A 25630-nucleotide genomic window follows, 5' to 3' on the forward strand; every position below is an offset into this window, starting at 1 on the left:
GGTGGTGGCAATGCGCCAGGTTTTTCACCAAGGCGACCTGAGTTGATCACACATGTAACAAAAGCTGTCAACACAGTTACAAATTATTGTACATTAATCGTGGAAAATTGATACAAAACAGAAAACAGTTCATGTCCTGATTTTTTCTTTCATGTGTTCCACTTACAAATACTGTTATCTTGTCTTGTTTTATCTGTCACAATTATCCTTTCTCACTGAGTATTACCCCGTATTTCAGGAAAGAAAACAAATCATATTGTCGTTGTAACAGAAAATAAATGATTGTGTCAGATGTTGCCGCTGTAACAGAAAAAATAATTGTGTGAGATAGTGTCGCTGTAACAGAAAACAAATAATTGTGTCAAATATTTTCGGAAGCGAGCTTTGTATCAAACATCGTCGCCTTATTGATATTCTGGACAAGTTATGATATCGTTTATATATACCACAACCCGACACACAAAAACTAATTCTATATAGATCAAGTTAGATTGATTTACAAATAATCCCGATTGCGTCACAAGTTTGCACCTGTTTATTTTACTTATTTGAGTGTGTCGTTATCATATAGCATCCTAGATACTCCAGGGGATGCAATCTCTTTCGCTTTGTGAGTAACCATTGGTGTATTGAAGATTATCACATAAAAGCTACCATTTCAGTTTCTGTTTGTTAGTCCAGATCAAGCACAGTTTACTTAATCACTCCTGCTTAGGTTGCCATCGTGTTTCTAGTTTCGCTTTCAAAATCATCTTGTATTAATTTTGGTGGTCAAATCTAAAATCGGCCAGTGGCATTTTCATAAATGTAGGAAGGATATCAAATTCTGATGTTGACCATACATGATAAAATCATTAAGAAAGATTCTTGAAAGGTGCAGAACATCTCGAAGTTTTCAAGAAAATAACACTTTTCTTACGACAAGGGTCGATCATTAATAATACACGATGGATTTCAGTTGCAGAGAATTGAAACGTACACAAATGTAATATTTCCATTGCGTTACTGTCCTCGCCGAATCCAACAGAATCGTTTACGCCAAATAGATGACGATATATGTCTAATACGTACCTTTATTTCATAATAGGATTTGGTGTTGGCTATATATATACTTCTTTTGTCAATTGGAATTAGCAACCGGAAACATAATTTATTGTTTATTTAACGTAAAGCTAGTATACTCACTGTAGCACCACACGATTTCCATAGAACTTCTACAAGACTTGCAACACACAGGCCATGCACACGAAGAAGAACATGCAGCCCCTACCGTGAAATAAAATGCGTGCTCTAAATACAAAATATATACGGAACGGTCTTCAATAGAGAAATAATGTTTGATGGACATAGGAAACATTTAAGCTTTGTTCGCCAGCCGACATGTGCGTTTCACAGAAAAATCTTGGTTTGAGCACCCAGTATTTGTATTCCGGTAATTAACACTTAATTTTTACACACTCCCAGTATTTGAAGGAGATTTGGTCTATTATCTGTACATCAAGCACTTTAAAATTAGTTTAGTATTGTGTATGAAGCTAAATCACATACTACAGACAGCTAAGGTTATGTGTAAAGGTGAAGGCAGGCACATACTATACAGACATCTAAGATTATGTGTGAAGGTGAAGGCAAGCACATATTACACAGACATCAAAGGTTATGTGTAAAGGTGAAGGCAGGCACATACTACACAGACATCTACGATTATGTGTAAAGGTGAAGGCATGTACATACTAAACAGACATCAAAGGTTATGTGTAAAGGTGAAGGCGGGTACATACCACACAGACATCAAAGGTTATGTGTAAAGGCCAAGGCAGGCACATACTACACAGACATCTAAGAGTATGTGTAAAGGTGAAGGCAGGTACATACTACACAGACATCTAAGATTATGTGTAAAGGTGAAGACGGGTACATACTACACATACATCAAAGGTTATGTGTAAAGGCCAAGGCAGGCACATACTACACAGACATCTAAGATTATGTGTAAAGGTGAAGGCAGGCACATACTACACAGACATCTAAGATTATGTGTAAAGGTGAAGGCAGGCACATACAACAAGGACATCTAAGATTATGTGTAAAGGTGAAGGCAGGCACATACTACACAGACATCTAAGATTATGTGTAAAGGTGAAGGCAGGCACATACAACACAGACATCTAAGATTATGTGTAAAGGTGAAGGCAGGCACATACAACAAGGACATCTAAGATTATGTGTAAAGGTGAAGGCAGGCACATACTACACAGACAACTAAGATTATGTGTAAAGGTGAAGGCAGGCACATACAACAAGGACATCTAAGATTATGCTTAAAGGTGAAGGCAGGCACATACTACACAGACATCTAAGATTATGTGTAAAGGTGAAGGCAGGCACATACAACAAGGATATCTAAGATTATGTGTAAAGGTGAAGGCAGGCACATACAACAAGGACATCTAAGATTATATGTAAAGGTGAAGGCAGGTACATACTACACAGACATCTAAGAGTATGTGTAAAGGTGAAGGCAGGTACATACTACACAGACAACTAAGATTATGTGTAAAGGTTAAGGCGGGCACATACTACACAGACATCTAAGATTATGCTTAAAGGTGAAGGCAGGCACATACTACACAGACATCTAAGATTATGTGTAAAGGTGAAGGTGGGTACATACCACACAGACATCAAAGATTATGTGTAAAGGTGAAGACGGGTACATACTACACAGACATCTAAGATTATGTGTAAAGGTGAAGATGGGTACATACTACACAGACATCAAAGGTTATGTGATCTAAGATTATGTGTAAAGGTGAAGGTGGGTACATACCACACAGACATCAAAGGTTATGTGTAAAGGTGAAGACGGGTACATACTACACAGACATCTAAGATTATGTGTAAAGGTGAAGGTGGGTACATACTACACAGACATCAAAGGTTATGTGATCTAAGATTATGTGTAAAGGTGAAGGCAGGCACATACTACACAGACAACTAAGATTATGTGTAAAGGTTAAGGCGGGCACATACTACACAGACATCTAAGATTATGCTTAAAGGTGAAGGCAGGCACATACTACACAGACATCTAAGATTATGTGTAAAGATTATACCACACAGACATCAAAGGTTATGTAAAGGTGAAGGCAGGTACATACTACACAGACATCTAAGATTATGTGTAAAGGTGAAGGTGGGTACATACCACACAGACATCAAAGGTTATGTAAAGGTGAAGGCAGGTACATACTACACAGACATATAAGATTATATGTAAAGGTGAAGGCAGGTACATACTACACAGACATCAAAGGTTATGTGTAAAGGTGAAGGCGGGTACATACTACACAGACATCAAAGATTATGTGTAAAGGTGAAGGCGGGTACATACTACACATACATATATGATTATGAGTAAAGGAGAAGGCGGGCACATACAACACAGACATCAAAGTTTATGTGTAAAGGTGAAGGCGGGTACATACTACACAGACATATAAGATTATGTGTAAAGGTGAAGGCGGGTACATACTACACAGACATATAAGATTATGTGTAAAGGTGAAGGCAGGTACATACTACACAGACATATAAGATTATGTGTAAAGGTGTACATCTAAGATTATGTGTAAAGGTGAAGGCAGGCACATACAACAAGGACATCTAAGATTATGTGTAAAGGTGAAGGCAGGCACATACTACACAGACATCTAAGATTATGTGTAAAGGTGAAGGCGGGTACATACTACACAGACATCAAAGGTTATGTGTAAAGGTGAAGGCGGGTACATACTACACAGACATATAAGATTATGTGTAAAGGTGAAGACGGGTACATACTACACAGACATCAAAGGTTATGTGTAAAGGTGAAGGCGGGCACATACCACACAGACATCTAAGATTATGTGTAAAGGTGAAGGCAGGCACATACAACAAGGACATCTAAGATTATGTGTAAAGGTGAAGGCAGGCACATACTACACAGACAACTAAGATTATGTGTAAAGGTGAAGGCAGGCACATACAACAAGGACATCTAAGATTATGCTTAAAGGTGAAGGCAGGCACATACTACACAGACATCTAAGATTATGTGTAAAGGTGAAGGCAGGCACATACAACAAGGATATCTAAGATTATGTGTAAAGGTGAAGGCAGGCACATACAACAAGGACATCTAAGATTATATGTAAAGGTGAAGGCAGGCACATACTACACAGACATCTAAGAGTATGTGTAAAGGTGAAGGCAGGTACATACTACACAGACAACTAAGATTATGTGTAAAGGTTAAGGCGGGCACATACTACACAGACATCTAAGATTATGCTTAAAGGTGAAGGCAGGCACATACTACACAGACATCTAAGATTATGTGTAAAGGTGAAGGTGGGTACATACCACACAGACATCAAAGATTATGTGTAAAGGTGAAGACGGGTACATACTACACAGACATCTAAGATTATGTGTAAAGGTGAAGATGGGTACATACTACACAGACATCAAAGGTTATGTGATCTAAGATTATGTGTAAAGGTGAAGGTGGGTACATACCACACAGACATCAAAGGTTATGTGTAAAGGTGAAGACGGGTACATACTACACAGACATCTAAGATTATGTGTAAAGGTGAAGGTGGGTACATACTACACAGACATCAAAGGTTATGTGTAAAGGTGAAGGCAGGTACATACTACACAGACATATAGGATTATGTGTAAAGGTGAAGGCAGGTACATATTACACAGACATCTAAGATTATGTGTAAAGGTGAAGGCAGGCACATACAACAAGGACATCTAAGATTATGTGTAAAGGTGAAGGCAGGCACATACTACACAGACATCTAAGATTATGTGTAAAGGTGAAGGCAGGCACATACAACACAGACATCTAAGATTATGTGTAAAGGTGAAGGCAGGCACATACAACAAGGACATCTAAGATTATGTGTAAAGGTGAAGGCAGGCACATACTACACAGACAACTAAGATTATGTGTAAAGGTGAAGGCAGGCACATACAACAAGGACATCTAAGATTATGCTTAAAGGTGAAGGCAGGCACATACTACACAGACATCTAAGATTATGTGTAAAGGTGAAGGCAGGCACATACAACAAGGATATCTAAGATTATGTGTAAAGGTGAAGGCAGGCACATACAACAAGGACATCTAAGATTATATGTAAAGGTGAAGGCAGGTACATACTACACAGACATCTAAGAGTATGTGTAAAGGTGAAGGCAGGTACATACTACACAGACAACTAAGATTATGTGTAAAGGTTAAGGCGGGCACATACTACACAGACATCTAAGATTATGCTTAAAGGTGAAGGCAGGCACATACTACACAGACATCTAAGATTATGTGTAAAGGTGAAGGTGGGTACATACCACACAGACATCAAAGGTTATGTGTAAAGGTGAAGACGGGTACATACTACACAGACATCTAAGATTATGTGTAAAGGTGAAGGTGGGTACATACTACACAGACATCAAAGGTTATGTGATCTAAGATTATGTGTAAAGGTGAAGGTGGGTACATACCACACAGACATCAAAGGTTATGTGTAAAGGTGAAGACGGGTACATACTACACAGACATCTAAGATTATGTGTAAAGGTGAAGGTGGGTACATACTACACAGACATCAAAGGTTATGTGATCTAAGATTATGTGTAAAGGTGAAGGCAGGCACATACTACACAGACAACTAAGATTATGTGTAAAGGTTAAGGCGGGCACATACTACACAGACATCTAAGATTATGCTTAAAGGTGAAGGCAGGCACATACTACACAGACATCTAAGATTATGTGTAAAGGTGAAGGTGGGTACATACCACACAGACATCAAAGGTTATGTAAAGGTGAAGGCAGGTACATACTACACAGACATATAAGATTATATGTAAAGGTGAAGGCAGGTACATACTACACAGACATCAAAGGTTATGTGTAAAGGTGAAGGCGGGTACATACTACACAGACATCAAAGGTTATGTGTAAAGGTGAAGGCGGGCACATACTACACAGACATCTAAGATTATATGTAAAGGTGAAGGCGGGCACATACTACACAGACATCTAAGATTATATGTAAAGGTGAAGGCGGGTACATACTACACAGACATATAAGATTATGTGTAAAGGTGAAGGCAGGTACATACTACACAGACATCTAAGATTATATGTAAAGGTGAAGGCGGGTACATACTACACAGACATCAAAGGTTATGTGTAAAGGTGAAGGCGGGTACATACTACACAGACATCTAAGATTATATGTAAAGGTGAAGGCGGGTACATACTACACAGACATCAAAGGTTATGTGTAAAGGTGAAGGCGGGTACATACTACACAGACATATAAGATTATGTGTAAAGGTGAAGACGGGTACATACTACACAGACATCAAAGGTTATGTGTAAAGGTGAAGGCGGGCACATACCACACAGACATCAAAGGTTATGTGTAAAGGTGAAGGCAGGTACATACTACACAGACATATAGGATTATGTGTAAAGGTGAAGGCAGGTACATATTACACAGACATCTAAGGTTATGTAAAGGTGAAGGCAGGTACATACTACACAGACATATAAGATTATGTGTAAAGGTGGAGACGGGTACATACTACACAGACATCGAAGGTTATGTGTAAAGGTGAAGGCGGGCACATACCACACAGACATCAAAGGTTATGTGTAAAGGTGAAGGCGGGTACATACTACACAGACATCAAAGGTTATGTGTAAAGGTGAAGGCGGGCACATACCACACAGACATCAAAGGTTATGTGTAAAGGTGAAGGCGGGCACATACTACACAGACCTCTAAGATTATGTGTAAAGGTGATGGCAGGTACATACTACACAGACATCTAATATTATGTGTAAAGGTGAAGGCAGTTACATATTACACAGACATCTAAGGTTATGTAAAGGTGAAGGCAGGTACATACTACACAGACATATAAGATTATGTGTAAAGGTGAAGACGGGTACATACTACACAGACATCAAAGGTTATGTGTAAAGGTGAAGGCAGATACATACTACACAGACATATAAGATTATGTGTAAAGGTGAAGACGGGTACATACTACACAGACATCTAAGATTATGTGTAAAGGTGAAGGCAGGTACATACTACACAGCCATCTAAGATTATGTGTAAAGGTTAAGGCGGGCACATACTACACAGACATCTAAGATTATGCTTAAAGGTGAAGGCAGGCACATACTACACAGACATCTAAGATTATGTGTAAAGGTGAAGGTGGGTACATACCACACAGACATCAAAGGTTATGTGTAAAGGTGAAGACGGGTACATACTACACAGACATCTAAGATTATGTGTAAAGGTGAAGGTGGGTACTTACTACACAGACATCAAAGGTTATGTGATCTAAAATTATGTGTAAAGGTGAAGGTGGGTACATACCACACAGACATCAAAGGTTATGTGTAAAGGTGAAGACGGGTACATACTACACAGACATCTAAGATTATGTGTAAAGGTGAAGGTGGGTACATACTACACAGACATCAAAGGTTATGTGATCTAAGATTATGTGTAAAGGTGAAGGCAGGCACATACTACACAGACATCTAAGGTTATGTAAAGGTGAAGGCAGGTACATACTACACAGACATATAAGATTATATGTAAAGGTGAAGGCAGGTACATACTACACAGACATCTAAGATTATATGTAAAGGTGAAGGCGGGTACATACTACACAGACATCAAAGGTTATGTGTAAAGGTGAAGGCGGGTACATACTACACAGACATATAAGATTATGTGTAAAGGTGAAGACGGTTACATACTACACAGACATCAAAGGTTATGTGTAAAGGTGAAGGCGGGCACATACCACACAGACATCAAAGGTTATGTGTAAAGGTGAAGGCAGGTACATACTACACAGACATATAGGATTATGTGTAAAGGTGAAGGCAGGTACATATTACACAGACATCTAAGGTTATGTAAAGGTGAAGGCAGGTACATACTACACAGACATATAAGATTATGTGTAAAGGTGGAGACGGGTACATACTACACAGACATCGAAGGTTATGTGTAAAGGTGAAGGCGGGCACATACCACACAGACATCAAAGGTTATGTGTAAAGGTGAAGGCGGGTACATACTACACAGACATCAAAGGTTATGTGTAAAGGTGAAGGCAGGTACATACTACACAGACATATAGGATTATGTGTAAAGGTGAAGGCAGGTACATATTACACAGACATCTAAGGTTATGTAAAGGTGAAGGCAGGTACATACTACACAGACATATAAGATTATGTGTAAAGGTGGAGACGGGTACATACTACACAGACATCGAAGGTTATGTGTAAAGGTGAAGGCGGGCACATACCACACAGACATCAAAGGTTATGTGTAAAGGTGAAGGCGGGTACATACTACACTTACATCAAAGGTTATGTGTAAAGGTGAAGGCGGGCACATACCACACAGACATCAAAGGTTATGTGTAAAGGTGAAGGCGGGCACATACTACACAGACCTCTAAGATTATTTGTAAAGGTGATGGCAGGTACATACTACACAGACATCTAATATTATGTGTAAAGATGAAGGCAGTTACATATTACACAGACATCTAAGGTTATGTAAAGGTGAAGGCAGGTACATACTACACAGACATATAAGATTATGTGTAAAGGTGAAGACGGGTACATACTACACAGACATCAAAGGTTATGTGTAAAGGTGAAGGCAGATACATACTACACAGACATATAAGATTATGTGTAAAGGTGAAGACGGGTACATACTACACAGACATCTAAGATTATGTGTAAAGGTGAAGGCAGGTACATACTACACAGCCATCTAAGATTATGTGTAAAGGTGAAGGCAGGCACATGCTACACAGACATCTAAGATTATATGCAAAGGTGAAGGCGGGTACATATTACACAGATATCAAAGGTGATGTGTAAAGGTGAAGACGGGCACATACCACACAGACATCAAAGGTTATGTGTAAAGGCCAAGGCAGGCACATACTACACAGACCTCTAAGATTATGTGTTAAGGTGATGGCAGGTACATACTACACAGACATCTAATATTATGTTTAAAGGTGAAGGCAGGTACATATTACACAGACATCTAAGGTTATGTAAAGGTCAAGGCAGGTACATACTACAAAGACATATAAGATTATGTGTAAAGGTGAAGGCAGGCACATACTACACAAACATATAAGATTATGTGTCAAAGTAAAGGCAGGCACATACTACACAAACATATAAGATTATGTGTCAAAGTAAAGGCAGGCACATACTACACAAACATATAAGATTATGTGTCAAAGTAAAGGCAGGCACATACTACACAGACATCTAAAATTATGTGTAAAGGTGAAGGCGGGTACATATCACACAGACATCAAAGGTTATGTGTAAAGGTGAAGGCAGGCACATGCTTCACAGACATCTAAAGTTATGTAAAGGTGAAGGCAGGTACATACTACACAGACATCTGAGATTATATGTAAAGGTGAAGCAATTACATACTACACAAACATCTAAGGTTATGTAAAGATGAATGCGGACACATACTGCACACATCCAAGGTTATATAGAGGTGAAGGCAGCGCTAACGAGCACTTTATAATATTGTTCGAATCCAAAAAGAAATATCTGGGTTACTTGAACTTTTAATAAAATTCAGACTGAAAACTTTTTCAAGCATGGTAAACTCTAAAATAGTTCCCATTGATACGAGAAGCATATACACTTTTTTTCAATTAATGTTGCAGGAAAAGAATGAAGTCAGTCTCGATTTGTTTTACTTTTCCTTTATTACAGTCAATTGACCTGTTTTTGGGTTCAAGGGATTCGAAACTTTCAACGTTGCTGATTGTCTAAAATAGATCAGAAGTAGAATTTATGTCCTCAAAAAGGATAATGAACTATTTCTATTGAAACTTTAAAGGCCTTAATCCCGGTGAACAAATAGTGTAGGAGTGTAGGTCAAAAGTCAAAACCACAATGACTTACTTTTGATATGCGACACACCGTCTATCCAAGAAGAACCCATAGCACAAGTATGAAGTTCCATGAATAATAGTGTAGAAAATAGGACGAGAGAGCGAAAGGACAGAAGGACAACGAAAAACTATTGTCCTTTCCGGTTCCGTATGGAGTACTTATAAATTTTTAAGTAACTGTGATAAACTACTACACATAATCACATACACAGACTACATATAATAACCAGCTTACAGAATACAAGCTTCAGCTACGACATTAATGTCCTACAGATATAAAAAATAAATGTTCAAAAAAAGTCAAAACAGTACCTACCTGATTGGTTGTGAGCCAGAACTAATCTTGCCCGTGTCTAAAATCAAAGTGAAAAATTGAGTGATAGATGTACGGACATTCCAACGACTCAAACGTATAATCGAAGGAAACATGCAACACAATGGGTTTACACGGAAATCCTTTAAAATGAAACAAAAGAAGAAAGATCAAGATTTTTTCATAGATGACATTTTTGATACAATAACCATATACTTGTAGCACCGCTCAACTTTATTCATGGAAAATATACGTCACTTCTGTATGAACATTTTCATTCCATCATTTTGATTTAATTGTTTCGAGACTTTTAAAAAATGATATAAGTTCCAAGTGCCTTTTTACACAGTCTTTTTTACTTAATTATCTAGTGACTTTTTACACAGTCTTTTTTATTTGATTATCTAGTGACTTTTTACAGTCTTTTTTACTGAATTATCTAGTGACTTTTTACAGTCTTTTGTACTTAATTATCTAGTGACTTTTTACAGTCTTTTTTACTTAATTATCTAGTGACTTTTTACACAGACTTTTTTACTTAATTATCTAGTGACTTTTTACACAGTCTTTTTTTACTTAATTATCTAGTGACTTTTTACAGTCTTTTTTACTTAATTATCTAGTGACTTTTTACACAGTCTTTTTTAATTAATTATCTAGTGACTTTTTACACAGTCTTTTTTACTGAATTATCTAGTGACTTTTTACACAGTCTTTTTTACTTAATTATCTAGTGAATTTTTACAGTCTTTCTTACTTAATTATCTAGTGCCTTTTTACAGTCTTTTTTACTGAATTATCTAGTGACTTTTTACACAGTCTTTTTTATTTAATTATCTAGTGACTTTTTACACAGTCTTTTTTACTTAATTATCTAGTGACTTTTTACAGTCTTTTTTACTTAATTATCTAGTGCCTTTTTACACAGTCTTTTTTATTTAATTATCTAGTGACTTTTTACACAGTCTTTTTTAATTAATTATCTAGTGACTTTTTACAGTCTTTTTTACTTAATTATCTAGTGACTTTTTACACAGTCTTTTTTACTTAATTATCTAGTGACTTTTTACACAGTCTTTTTTACTTAATTATCTAGTGACTTTTTACAGTCTTTTTTACTTAATTATCTAGTGCCTTTTTACACAGTCTTTTTACTTAATTATCTAGTGCCTTTTTACACAGTCTTTTTTACTTAATTATCTAGTGACTTTTTACAGTCTTTTGTACTTAATTATCTAGTGCCTTTTTACACAGTCTTTTTTACTGAATTATCTAGTGCCTTTTTACACAGTCTTTTTTAATTAATTATCTAGTGACTTTTTACAGTCTTTTGTACTTAATTATCTAGTGACTTTTTACACAGTCTTTTTTACTGAATTATCTAGTGACTTTTTACACAGTCTTTTTTACTTAATTATCTAGTGAATTTTTACAGTCTTTTTTACTTAATTATCTAGTGCCTTTTTACAGTCTTTTTTACTGAATTATCTAGTGACTTTTTACACAGTCTTTTTTATTTGATTATCTAGTGACTTTTTACAGTCTTTTGTACTTAATTATCTAGTGACTTTTTACAGTCTTTTTTACTTAATTATCTAGTGACTTTTTACACAGACTTTTTTACTTAATTATCTAGTGACTTTTTACACAGTCTTTTTTTACTTAATTATCTAGTGACTTTTTACAGTCTTTTTTACTTAATTATCTAGTGACTTTTTACACAGTCTTTTTTAATTAATTATCTAGTGACTTTTTACACAGTCTTTTTTACTGAATTATCTAGTGACTTTTTACACAGTCTTTTTTACTTAATTATCTAGTGAATTTTTACAGTCTTTCTTACTTAATTATCTAGTGCCTTTTTACAGTCTTTTTTACTGAATTATCTAGTGACTTTTTACACAGTCTTTTTTATTTAATTATCTAGTGACTTTTTACACAGTCTTTTTTACTTAATTATCTAGTGACTTTTTACAGTCTTTTTTACTTAATTATCTAGTGCCTTTTTACACAGTCTTTTTTATTTAATTATCTAGTGACTTTTTACACAGTCTTTTTTAATTAATTATCTAGTGACTTTTTACAGTCTTTTTTACTTAATTATCTAGTGACTTTTTACACAGTCTTTTTTACTTAATTATCTAGTGACTTTTTACACAGTCTTTTTTACTTAATTATCTAGTGACTTTTTACAGTCTTTTTTACTTAATTATCTAGTGCCTTTTTACACAGTCTTTTTACTTAATTATCTAGTGCCTTTTTACACAGTCTTTTTTACTTAATTATCTAGTGACTTTTTACAGTCTTTTGTACTTAATTATCTAGTGCCTTTTTACACAGTCTTTTTTACTGAATTATCTAGTGCCTTTTTACACAGTCTTTTTTACTTAATTATCTAGTGACTTTTTACAGTCTTTTGTACTTAATTATCTAGTGACTTTTTACACAGTCTTTTTTACTGAATTATCTAGTGACTTTTTACACAGTCTTTTTTACTTAATTATCTAGTGAATTTTTACAGTCTTTCTTACTTAATTATCTAGTGCCTTTTTACAGTCTTTTTTACTGAATTATCTAGTGACTTTTTACACAGTCTTTTTTATTTAATTATCTAGTGACTTTTTACACAGTCTTTTTTACTTAATTATCTAGTGACTTTTTACAGTCTTTTTTACTTAATTATCTAGTGCCTTTTTACACAGTCTTTTTTATTTAATTATCTAGTGACTTTTACACAGTCTTTTTTAATTAATTATCTAGTGACTTTTTACAGTCTTTTTTACTTAATTATATATTGACTTTTTACACAGTCTTTTTTACTTAATTATATAGTGACTTTTTACACAGTCTTTTTTACTTAATTATCTAGTGACTTTTTACAGTCTTTTTTACTTAATTATCTAGTGCCTTTTTACACAGTCTTTTTACTTAATTATCTAGTGCCTTTTTACACTGTCTTTTTTACTTAATTATCTAGTGACTTTTTACAGTCTTTTGTACTTAATTATCTAGTGCCTTTTTACACAGCCTTTTTTTATTTAATTATCTAGTGACTTTTTACACAGTCTTTTTTTAATTAATTATCTAGTGACTTTTTACACAGCCTTTTTTTATTTAATTATCTAGTGACTTTTTACACAGTCTTTTTTTATTTAATTATCTAGTGACTTTTTACACAGTCTTTTTTTAATTAATTATCTAGTGACTTTTTACACAGCCTTTTTTTATTTAATTATCTAGTGACTTTTTACACAGTCTTTTTTTATTTAATTATCTAGTGACTTTTTACACAGTCTTTTTTACTTAATTATCTAGTGACTTTTTACACAGTCTTTTTTTATTTAATTATCTAGTGACTTTTTACACAGTCTTTTTTAATTAATTATCTAGTGACATTTTACACAGTCTTTTTTACTTAATTATCTAGTGACTTTTTACACAGTCTTTTTTACTTAATTATCTAGTGAATTTTTACACAGTCTTTTTTAATTAATTATCTAGTGACTTTTTACACAGACTTTTTTACTTAATTATCTAGTGACTTTTTACACAGTCTTTTTTTACTTAATTATCTAGTGACTTTTTACACAGCCTTTTTTACTTAATTATCTAGTGACTTTTTACACAGTCTTTTTTTTACTTAATTATCTAGTGCCTTTTTACACAGTCTTTTTTACTTAATTATCTAGTGAATTTTTACACAGTCTTTTTTAATTAATTATCTAGTGACTTTTTACACAGACTTTTTTACTTAATTATCTAGTGACTTTTTACACAGTCTTTTTTTACTTAATTATCTAGTGATTTTTTACAGTCTTTTTTACTTAATTATCTAGTGACTTTTTACACAGTCTTTTTTACTTAATTATCTAGTGACTTTTTACACAGTCTTTTTTTAATTAATTATCTAGTGACTTTTTACACAGCCTTTTTTTATTTAATTATCTAGTGACTTTTTACACAGTCTTTTTTTATTTAATTATCTAGTGACTTTTTACACAGTCTTTTTTACTTAATTATCTAGTGACTTTTTACACAGTCTTTTTTTATTTAATTATCTAGTGACTTTTTACACAGTCTTTTTTAATTAATTATCTAGTGACTTTTTACACAGTCTTTTTTACTTAATTATCTAGTGACTTTTTACACAGTCTTTTTTACTTAATTATCTAGTGACTTTTTACACAGTCTTTTTTACTTAATTATCTAGTGACTTTTTACAGTCTTTTTTACTTAATTATCTAGTGCCTTTTTACACAGTCTTTTTACTTAATTATCTAGTGCCTTTTTACACAGTCTTTTTTACTTAATTATCTAGTGACTTTTTACAGTCTTTTGTACTTAATTATCTAGTGCCTTTTTACACAGTCTTTTTTTACTTAATTATCTAGTGACTTTTTACACAGTCTTTTTTTATTTATCTAGTGACTTTTTACAGTCTTTTTTACTTAATTATCTAGTGACTTTTTACACAGTCTTTTTACTTAATTATCTAGTGCCTTTTTACACAGTCTTTTTTACTTAATTATCTAGTGCCTTTTTACACAGCCTTTTTTTATTTAATTATCTAGTGACTTTTTACACAGTCTTTTTTACTTAATTATCTAGTGACTTTTTACACAGTCTTTTTTATTTAATTATCTAGTGACTTTTTACACAGTCTTTTTATTTAATAATCTAGTGACTTTTTACAGTCTTTTTTATTTAATTATCTAGTGACTTCTGTAGAAGTCATAGAAAGCTTATTAAAAAAGTTCTAGTGTTTATGGAGCTTTTTAAAAAAAATTCCCATTTGCTTCTCAAGTCATTATTCACGTTTGCAGTTCTTAGATGAAGGTCACTACACATAGACAATCAATTTCTGAAAAAAATTAATTGATTTGCATTATCCAGATTTAGTTTATTGTTTCTTCTTTTCAAAATTGCTCTCTTGGTATTTTTGAGCTCATTATGAAGTTCATATGACATACTGTGTTATTATACCTTTATTCACATTAAGCCCTAATACAAAATAATTATTATTCTCATAGTATTCTGGTACCGTATGTTAATCTCATTTAATTTGATTTTAGCTAGACCTCACGTGAAAATATCTTTATTTGAATATATATCTGTCAGCAAACTTTTGAGTCTATTTTTGGCTACAGTTAAAGGGTAACAGTTAAACTATTTTTCAAACGTTTAGATCTATATTCGTAGGTTATTTCAACTTCTCGTTTGAGTGAATAAAATCAGGTGTACGTACCCTTAACTGTAAGATGAGTTATGTCACTCCACCCACTAGCCCGTTTGTTGGTGACTACGGCTTGATACTGTCCACCGTCTGCTGTCGTGACGTTGCTGATAGTAATGTGTACAACATATTTATCTTTCCTATCTGGGCTAGCCGTGTACACGTCGTACGACATCTGCACGGGAAATTGTTCCTCGTTGTGGAGTAAACCAACATTAACAGGCTCTGTAGTCGAGTTAAAAGTAACTATCAAGGTGATCGAATTTCCAATTCTGCTGATAAATTCGTGTTGTTTCCAAACAACATGTGGTCTGTCCATCCCTGTTATAACATTTGTTAAGGTCCTGTAAGTATCTTACCTAGTATATTAGGTATGCCCTTATACCATATACTCATTAAAATACTCGCATGTGCCAGAAAATAAAGCATGATTATCAGAGTACGTTTTCACCATGTTGTTACAAGTTCCATACAACAGTATTTATTTACTTATTTATCTAAGAGTTAGACTACCAATGGCCTCCTTTTGAATAGAAGCACGTTCTTTATCCTAGCCACTTAGCATATACTGACACTTGTGTATGTTAATGTTCCTTTCACAGAGAATAGGAGACATTCGAGAATATTCATATATTGGTGGTGGCTATGTAGAAAACGTATGACATGATAGTTACGAGTGTTTGAGTAAGAATGTAAAACAAATTATTATCTGCAATAAGTGATAAATTTTCGGAAATCAAGCACACAACCGATTCTTTTTAGGCTAAACGTACTCAGTACGCATAGCCTATTGCGACGGCCTTTCAGACAAAATTTACCAATCCTGGCCTTCTCATTGGCTGAAATATCGTTAGAGTTAGAGCCCTCTAGCGGCAATTTTCAGCGTAAATAATGCCGCGATCTTTCAAATCGCTATTTTAAAAGCATCCAAAATAAGTTTATTTTTTTAATAACAATACCATTACTAAATATTTCAAAATATGCCATGACACTTTTTCAAGTTTTTCAAGATAAAAAGTTTGCGTTTCGTAGGCAAGGTACATTTGGTGTTCATGATTTATGAATAATATATTTTTAATGCTGTACTGATCATGATGTTGACTTTGTTATAACTTACATTTTTTTGTCTTTTAGTTTTATTTGATGAAGATTGATTGTGCTGATTTCTCAAGGTTTGTTAATGTGTATCAAAGTTCCTTGAAATGAAAATATTCCTTCAAACAAAGCGCGTATAAAAACCCAAAATATTCATGTTTATAATTCAATTAACTAGAACGAAATATTTCCATAACATATTTATTCATTTAGCGTGTCATGGTGGCATTATCTAATGCTTTGGAGATCAGAAATAGTAGTAGCTATAGTGAAAATATTGTAAATGTTGTATATGTATGGAAGTCTAATCTGAAAGAACTATGTCTTTATAGACATAATGACTGGAAGAAAAGTCTAACCATGATACTTCAAGGAAGATAGGCATGTAAATACATTTAATGTAATTACTTACACGTTAATCTATCTGAAATGCTGTGTACACCTTATCTACTTTCCTCAACTACAAATATGATTATAATAAGTAAGGACTATTACTTTGCAAGAAGTAGGTATAAAGTCCTTCCGATTTGTCTAAATCCTCATATTGATTGGATAGTAATTGCAACATCTTGGGTATTTCAAAGGATCTATTTAGTCAACTTCATCATAGAGCTATTTATCATTTGGCTTGTTGGCGATGAATATATGGTGGTGTGTATTTTATTTTTTTTTTATCTATTTTGATTTGTTCACATTATTGTCGTCAAATTTGAAATAAGAATTAAAGAAGATATAAAATCGCTTAAAATTAAGAAAAGTAGCCTCTGGTTCTCTTATTTCAGTAATTTTTGCATTCCAAAGTGTAGGAGTATGGGGAAAGTAATATAGCTTTGCGGTTATTTGTGAACATTTTTCAGTACGTTTAGCCTTTCAGTACTTTCAGTACTTTGATTTATCTACTCCTACAATCACACTAACATGGACAGCTTTCAACTATGACGTGCAAAGAGCGAAATAATATCGACTTAAAATATTAAGTCCCCAACACAATCTTTTGGGGAAATCAAATATAGAGTTGCGTTCGATACTTTTTTATTTACTTTGTGATTTTGCTGTTCTCAACTTAATTTTCATCATAAAAATAAGTATAAAATACTGGCTTGGATTTATCAATATTTGCATGACGAGAGTCAGTGATGAAATAGAAAAATAGAGAGTACGTATCATTCACTGGCTTGGGTTTACCAATATTTACATAACAACAAAGAATTTGTATCCTTTTTTTGATTAGGTTTACCAATATTTACATAACAACAAAGAATTTGTATCCTTTTCTTGATTAGGTTTACCAATATTAACAAAACAACTAAGAATGTGTTTCCTTTACTTGCTTGGGTTTACCAATATTTACATGGCAACAACGAATATGTATCTTTTTTGTTTATATTTTGCCACTGTCATACGATTCTGTGGATATTTTTACTAATCATTTTCCTCGCAATGCCAGACTTGTACTATTTGCTATCTAAGTATAAAATAAAGCAAAGATACCTCAAATTAGAAACCTTTTAAAGCCACAGCGGGTTTCCCTTATAATGTCTACAACTTTGTACATTATAAATAATCATTGTTTGTTACATACCCTTTAAGGCACCCTGTACTTCGCATACCGTGTCTGGGTGTTCATACCCGTAAACAGTATCCGCGGAGGAGAAGGGATGGTTGTAGTTATGTCGTCCCTCATCACAGGGGGTCAGTTTGTCGGCTTCTCCATTTCTATCACATATTATAAATGTTCCTATCGAAAGATAAACAGAAGCAATATTTATTCAGTAATTTCCTATATTTACTTCTGTGGTTTTCTTTTTTGACATGGTATACTTAATCAACCTGGCATGATTTTGTTTAAAATGTTAATAAGAGTTTTACCATTCCATCCATAAACGGGTTCACAACAGCGACCTAGCCCAATGTAGCCTTCTAAGAAGTGCCAGGTTGTCCCGGGTATAGCGTTAGAACAATTCCATTCGAATTCTATACGTGAACAATACGTGTCCGGCTGCACCTGAAACAGATGAATACATGTGGTGTGAAGGTACCGCCATCATATCTAAATGAATGAACTTCCAGGCTACTAGTGCATTACTTCACATTGGACTTTGTATTAGTTGTGATTTCTATTTATTTGTTATATATATCAGCAAAGGTCAATAACTCTCCTTTCATTAATAATTAGATATGATATGTTCCTAACATGAGTTTTCATTTCAACAAATTTCATTGACAAAGATGGTACAGTCAATGTGGATTGAATAACAGGCAAAGCCTATATAAATTATCTCCACGAAGCCAAAGTTAACAAAGTTTAAGAGTAATGATGTAAATTATATAATTAGAAATGAAAGTGAATTTATAAACACAGAAATGGAAAAAACAAGGAAAAACAAATAAAGGGAGATAATTCTCACACATCTCGCATACAATATGCACAATATATATATATAAATATAGTATACAGCAACCTACATTTGTATACACTTGCAATAACACATATCAATGATAAATTTTATATCAAATAGATTGACAGGTTGGCATTAAAATCCCATGTGCATTTGCACTGCCAATTCTGTCAATATAATTTAAATTTATTATTTTATTATGGTTTGTAGACTATACATAGTTAGTGTATATGGATTTGTATATTTCATATTCATCTGGTATCCAGTAATTGTCTGTCAATATTGAGTAAAGCATGATAAAACAACATATTTTCATATCATCCTTGCTATGTGTAGTTAAGATATAAAAAAGTTAAACCTTCTGGTCTGTCCAATATACAGCTGTACAGCTTCAAGTATATTTTATTAGTAAGCTCATTACAAGCAGAACAGCCTTGAGAAGAGTAGTTAAATCTACATGATTATGATGATTATTAAAGATTGAAACAAATAATGAATTTCTTTGCCAAGCTTACAAAGGACAATTCAGGAAGTAATGAGAAAATGTTTCATTTTCATATGAACAAGCACAAGAAGGATTATCCACAAGATGGTCACAATATAAATCATAATTTAAATTACTGCAATTATTTCGTAATTGACAGAGAACAATATTAGCTAGTCTATTGCCTTCAGTTTTGAAAATAGTTGAAGACACACATTCATTATTTAAGTCTTTGTTCAGATATGTCTTTAAAGCAGAAAGTAACGGAGAGCTAAGTATGTTGGGATTAGCTGTGTTAAATTCGCGTATGTTGTTCAGTGTGAGGTTGGCACAACCTTCTACCAAAAAACCCCACCTCAAAATTTCCCTGACTGTTCACGGGAAAATTATCCAAGCAAAAAAGCTAATAAACTGCCAAGACAATGTGTCTGCCATTTTGCGAGATTGCACAGCTTCGCATTACCTGTATGAAACAGGATCTATATCATTTATGCAAGAATCATTTCATGCTTGAGTACGATTGAACTGTGTGGGAGCGTAAAATACCATTCCATAACAAATTCCATTGAAATTGGCTTATTATCTGATACCATTCAATTATATTAGATAAAGCTATGAGTTCAACTTTAATTTATATACAATGCATAGGGCAATTTTCCATACGATTTGACGATGGCAAGTATCTTGGAAATGTTATCAGAGTGTAGGCAAATTTATCCTTTCCATTTAATCTCCTCTCCCTCATGTAAAAAGACTTGTCTAATAAAAGCTTTAATGCACATTTTGCAACAAAGATATTCATGAAAAAGCTGAAAATCTTCCGGTTTCGGATCTCTAGGTAGATAAATATATATTTATAACTCTGAAGTATTGTTTATAGATATAAATCGAATGTTGCTGAATACCACGACCCGGGCAACAGACTTGTTTTTATTGTTTCTCCTTCGTTGATAATTTGCCATTGCAGCAAGTACACTGAACAAATTTGGGAGTTTAGAGAGAAACAATCAACATTACATCGTAAGGTGATTAGTAGGATAATATCCAATCGATCCATTCATTATTATAGAAGCTTGTGGTTACATGTGCAGAGTCTCTCAAGACAATCTAAGAGGCAATCACTATAAATCAACACTTTCATAACATTAACATTTATTGTTGATATACGTACAGTAATGATAAAGCATTAGCATTAGTGATGTCAATCAAAGACGACTTTAATCTAAATTTAGACCCTAGGAACATATTTTAGAACTAGGACTTGGTATTATAACTACATGTATACGGAGACATTTAAGAGTCTGTAAAATGTTCTTGAAAACAGAAGCACATTTTCATCTATAAAAGTAATTTATATGGTAATATTAAAAAACAAAAATTATAAGGATGAAATGGTGTCGGCAAAAAACTCACAATTTTATCCACTTTTTAGCATAATGAAAGAAATACATTGTTTCTCACTTTATTATATCAATATTTATTATACTAATACATATTTACTTACCCTATTCCAATATTGGCATTAAAAGTAAGAAAAGACATTATGAAAGAGAGAGAGAGAGACATACAGAGACTGTTGTCTGGAAAAATATTTGTTGGTAAATGCACTTAGGAGTGATCATGAGAAACAATCGTAAATATATTCCATTACGTAGGAAAACGAGTGTAAAATAACGAAGAATAAAATTGTCAATTTTTCGTGTAATATATTCCATTTTGATATTTCTGTCGTTATTAAGCCTAATTTCGTTATTCTCACTATTCTTTGTATACTTACTGAAGGGTGGGTACCAGGTACGAAGTATTCGCATTTCACCTTAACAAAGAAATATACAATGAATCAAATAAATGAAGAATGAATTAAGAACGAGAGAACGAACAAGTAAATTGTAAAATTTTCGAGGCAATCTGCCCCTTATCAAGACAAAATTACATCACATATATACAGCATAAAACAAGACAAAGTTACAAACTACAATCCAGAATGACAATGTAAAGTAACTGGATGAGTTTTTATCACTGGATGTTACCATTATTGTGGTATCTATTTTATACATAGATAATTAGTATTTATCACCTGAGAGATGCTTTAAATTATTTTCATCTCTATAAAATAAGCGGATTATTATTATTTATCACTGAATAGATGTTAACTTTATTGTGATATATATAATATATATACACGTATATAATTAGTATTTATCATCGGAGAGATGTTATCATTATTATGATCTCTATAATATACATAGATAATTAGCATTTATCACTGGAGGGATCATGCCGTCTACATTCATGTATGCAATGGTTAATCAGTATATTTTTTATGACCCACAGATAGATACCAATTCTCATTTTGTTTGTTTTTGTTTTTGTTTTTTTTTTAATATTTTGGCAATATCAAGCAATTTAAGTTTTTGATATCCTCAGCCAACAGGGATTTTGCTCACTGTCTCTCGACATTCCTGAACCTTTCATAGTAGAATATAATTAATATTGCAAAGGAACGACACTCAACTTTGAAACCAGAACATTATACTGTTATGAGACAGCGAGTTTTGTTTTAATGTATATTACAGGACCAAACTAGTCTCCTCGTCTTATTTGGACATCGAACATTCAATTTTGCCATGAAATATTTCAGGGGTGCAGAGAGCGATAGTGGTCATGATACCTATAGTATTGAGGATGAGTTAATGATAAAACTAGTGTAGTTTATACTGTCGTGTGACACAGACTGTAATATGAACTTTGCTCTATGCTTTCTCACCTTATTAGTAGTATTTGCCAAAGATACATGTAATGTCACCGTAATCAGGCTGACCAACTGCCATGAACTCATATCACCCCTGAAACAAAACATACGTTCTCAGTAAAGGGTGAAAAATATGAACAGAGAAACATAAATCAATCGAAATAAGATCTTCTGAGCCGTAAAAATACTGGAATCAAAGCAAACCAAGCAAATGTGGTTAATAGATGCTAAACAAACCGATGTTGTCCGTTTTTGAACAAGGTATTTTGTCATAGGTTAGTCAACAGGGAGATGGCGAGTCTTCTCTCAATCTTCTATTTTTATACTAACCATTTGTTCTAAATATAGCGCAGGATTTTCTAATAACATCTATTTTTAGACGAACGCAATACTATAAGGGTGTTGATACCCCTCACAAAATCGTAAAATATATTAGTCCTACTAATGTACTGAATTACAGAATTGCATCATTATCACAATGGGTCTTGGTCTCGTTTAGCAAATGAAATAGACATACTTCATTGACACATCTATTCTATAAATAAATCTCCTCACCCGCTCCATTAACTGTATGATCTTGGATTCAGATATGTAGGATATTTACCTTATGATAGTTGTTGTAAACTAGATCCCTTTAGAGTTGTTAATTTGGCAGCTTTGGGGAAAGTGTCTACTCAGGCCAATGGAAAGTTAGTTCAACCACGGACTTATATACACAACCGTGGTTCAACTTTGTAGGTAGGTAATATGACAGCGGTCTGATTTATCAACCCGGATCACAAACATATGACGTCACAGGCTTTAGTATTGACAGGCTACTGTTTCTTCGGTCTGGTACTAAAACGAAACGCTCTGCCGTTAAATATTTTTACGAAATAAATTAGGATTGCCATATTGAATCTTGTAAATATTGGGGTGGGAGTCTATACATTATGTTATACATGATTTGTTTATATTTTGACGCCAAATTTCCCACCTAAGTTCAGTATGAATTTAACCATATGATGTTCCTGCTTGAAGGCCTATAATGAACCAAGCTGCTTCTTTTTGTGCCGATTTAAGTAAGCCTCTAGAATGCTGTTATTCTGTACTATGTAAGTATATTCCATAACTGGCCGAATAAATTAAGTACCAATGGTAAGTAATACATTTCCTATTTACTTCAATTTTAATATGACGAAAAATTTTGAGTTTGTTATAAGGGTTTTTTCAGGATGTTTTGTTGTCAGAATCTTGATGTCAAATGGAACTGGGCAACATATATAGCCTATGAAAGCCCCCTCTTACGTATACGTGTACAGATACGTCAATCAAATGATTAAATGATATTGAAAACACTGAGATAGAAAAGTTGAATTAAAATACAATTTTAGAAACTTTAATAAAATAGAAACACTACCATCAGCTATACAAACCCCTAAGAAAAGCATAGACTATTGAAATATTTTCTAACGTGTCCAAAGACACGTAGCTGTATGGTGTCTAAAGACACGTAGCTGTATGTTGTCCAAAGACACGTAGCTGTATGTTGTCCAAAAACTTGTAGCTGTATGGTGTCCAAAGACACGTAGCTGTATGGTGTCTAAAGACACGTAGCTGTATGTTGTCCAAAGACACGTAGCTGTATGTTGTCCAAAAACTTGTAGCTGTAAGGTGTCCAAAGACACGTAGCTGTATGTTGTCCAAAGACACGTAGCTGTATGTTGTCCAAAGACACGTAGCTGTATGTTGTTCAAAGACACGTAGCTGTATGTTGTCCAAAACCTCGTAGCTGTATGTTGTCCAAAGACACGCAGCTGTATGTTGTCCAAAAACTCGTAGCTGTATGGTGTCCAAAGACACGTAGCTGTATGGTGTCCAAAATCTCGTAGCTGTATGGTGTCCAAAGACTCGTAGCTGTATGGTGTCCAAAGACACGTAGCTGTATGTTGTCCAAAACCTCGTAGCTGTATGTTGTCCAAAGACACGCAGCTGTATGTTGTCCAAAAACTCGTAGCTGTATGGTGTCCAAAGACACGTAGCTGTATGGTGTCCAAAATCTCGTAGCTGTATGGTGTCCAAAGACTCGTAGCTGTATGGTGTCCAAAGACACGTAGCTGTATGTTGTCCAAAAACTTGTAGCTGTATGTTGTCCAAAAACTCGTAGCTGTATGTTGTCCAAAGACACGCAGCTGTATGTTGTCCAAAAACTCGTAGCTGTATGGTGTCCAAAGACACGTAGCTGTATTGTGTCCAAAGACACGTAGCTGTATGTTGTCCAATAACTCGTAGCTGTATGGTGTCCAAAAACTCGTAGCTGTGTGTTGTCCAATTATTCGTAGCTGTATGTTGTCACAAAGACAAAGCGTTGTATGATCTAAAGATTCATCACTGTTTGCTGTCCAGAGACTCGTAGCTATATATTTGTATACTTAATAGACTTGTGAAGTGTATGGATATTATGTTCTGATAAGTGAGGAACTAAAATTTGATTTACTATATAATTGGTCAAATTTGACAGTCTTGTCTAATCTTTTTACTAGTAAATATTTTGTAATGAAATGAAATGAAAATATTTTTTTCGTTATTTTTCTTGTAATTGTTTTTCCATATAAACTTTTCTCATCGGAGAAACGACAACCGAAGATAGTTCACTTATAGATCTATATATCTGTTAAAATGATATTTCAATCCTGGCCTGTCTCACGATCATGATTTCCATTGTTCAATACGTTCGACAAAAGCTGTATTTGATTACGGTTCAGAATATACCCACAGAATTGTGTATTTTTACGTGATTTCTGGACCAATTAAATATAGAATTTCACTGAGTAATGAGAATTTTTTTTATGCGATAGCTGTTGGTCAGCTCATAAGAATGCAAAGTCATCCTTTGGGCAGTTTTGCCGACAGTTATTAGTTCCTATAATTTGGATTCCAACCACTTCGAAATTGTCAATTTTGTTCTGGATTTTCATAAGAAATGAGTTATTTACACAATAGTCAGAAGAAATGCAGGAGGGATGAGCTTCTGCGCAAATGTCATTCTGATTAAGACGTAGCAGCTGAATTGATTACCATTTGTAAGGAGAATTAAGGAAAAGATGAATAAATTATCATAATCATGAAATCAACATATGGGTCAGTTAGGTATATAGTCAGGTGCATTTGTTCTCACATTATAAAGTTAACTAATAGAAGAGGAATTAACAGTTAGCCGTATCGACAGAGCTATTCAACTCGGTGATGTATCAGTGGTCGTATGGAAATATTGTAATTTTGATACAATTCTCCAACAGTGATCAAACAAGTC

The 25630-nt window shown here is 33.8% G+C and overlaps 1 protein-coding gene across 1 annotated transcript; it reads right to left on the minus strand.

Annotated features, from left to right (window-relative positions):
- Window positions 1-10: 10 nt before the first annotated feature.
- LOC132561778 (uncharacterized) lies at window positions 11-22956 on the minus strand. Its single transcript, XM_060226477.1, has 8 exons — window positions 22943-22956; window positions 22354-22432; window positions 21364-21402; window positions 18573-18708; window positions 18286-18441; window positions 15621-15929; window positions 10379-10415; window positions 11-300 (listed from the first exon to the last, which is right to left on the minus strand). Exons 2-8 carry the CDS (start codon window positions 22423-22425, stop codon window positions 288-290), a joined length of 762 nt encoding a protein of 253 aa, XP_060082460.1. The 5' UTR covers window positions 22426-22432; window positions 22943-22956; the 3' UTR covers window positions 11-287.
- Window positions 22957-25630: the final 2674 nt, after the last annotated feature.

The sequence above is a fragment of the Ylistrum balloti genome, unplaced genomic scaffold (assembly GCF_031769215.1).
Source record: "Ylistrum balloti isolate Yb309-2 unplaced genomic scaffold, AGI_CSIRO_Ybal_v1 Utg371276, whole genome shotgun sequence".
Classification (NCBI taxonomy): Eukaryota; Metazoa; Mollusca; class Bivalvia; order Pectinida; family Pectinidae; genus Ylistrum; species Ylistrum balloti.

Excerpts from the sequence above, each read along its gene's own strand:
- LOC132561778 (XM_060226477.1), bottom strand. The coding sequence starts at position 22,425 with ATGAGTTCATGGCAGTTGGTCAGCCTGATTACGGTGACATTACATGTA. Across the intron at positions 18,442-18,572 it reads ACCCGTTTATGGATGGAATG|GAACATTTATAATATGTGAT; the intron begins GTAAAACTCTTA and ends ATCTTTCGATAG. Across the intron at positions 15,930-18,285 it reads AGTACAGGGTGCCTTAAAGG|GGATGGACAGACCACATGTT; the intron begins GTATGTAACAAA and ends ATGTTATAACAG.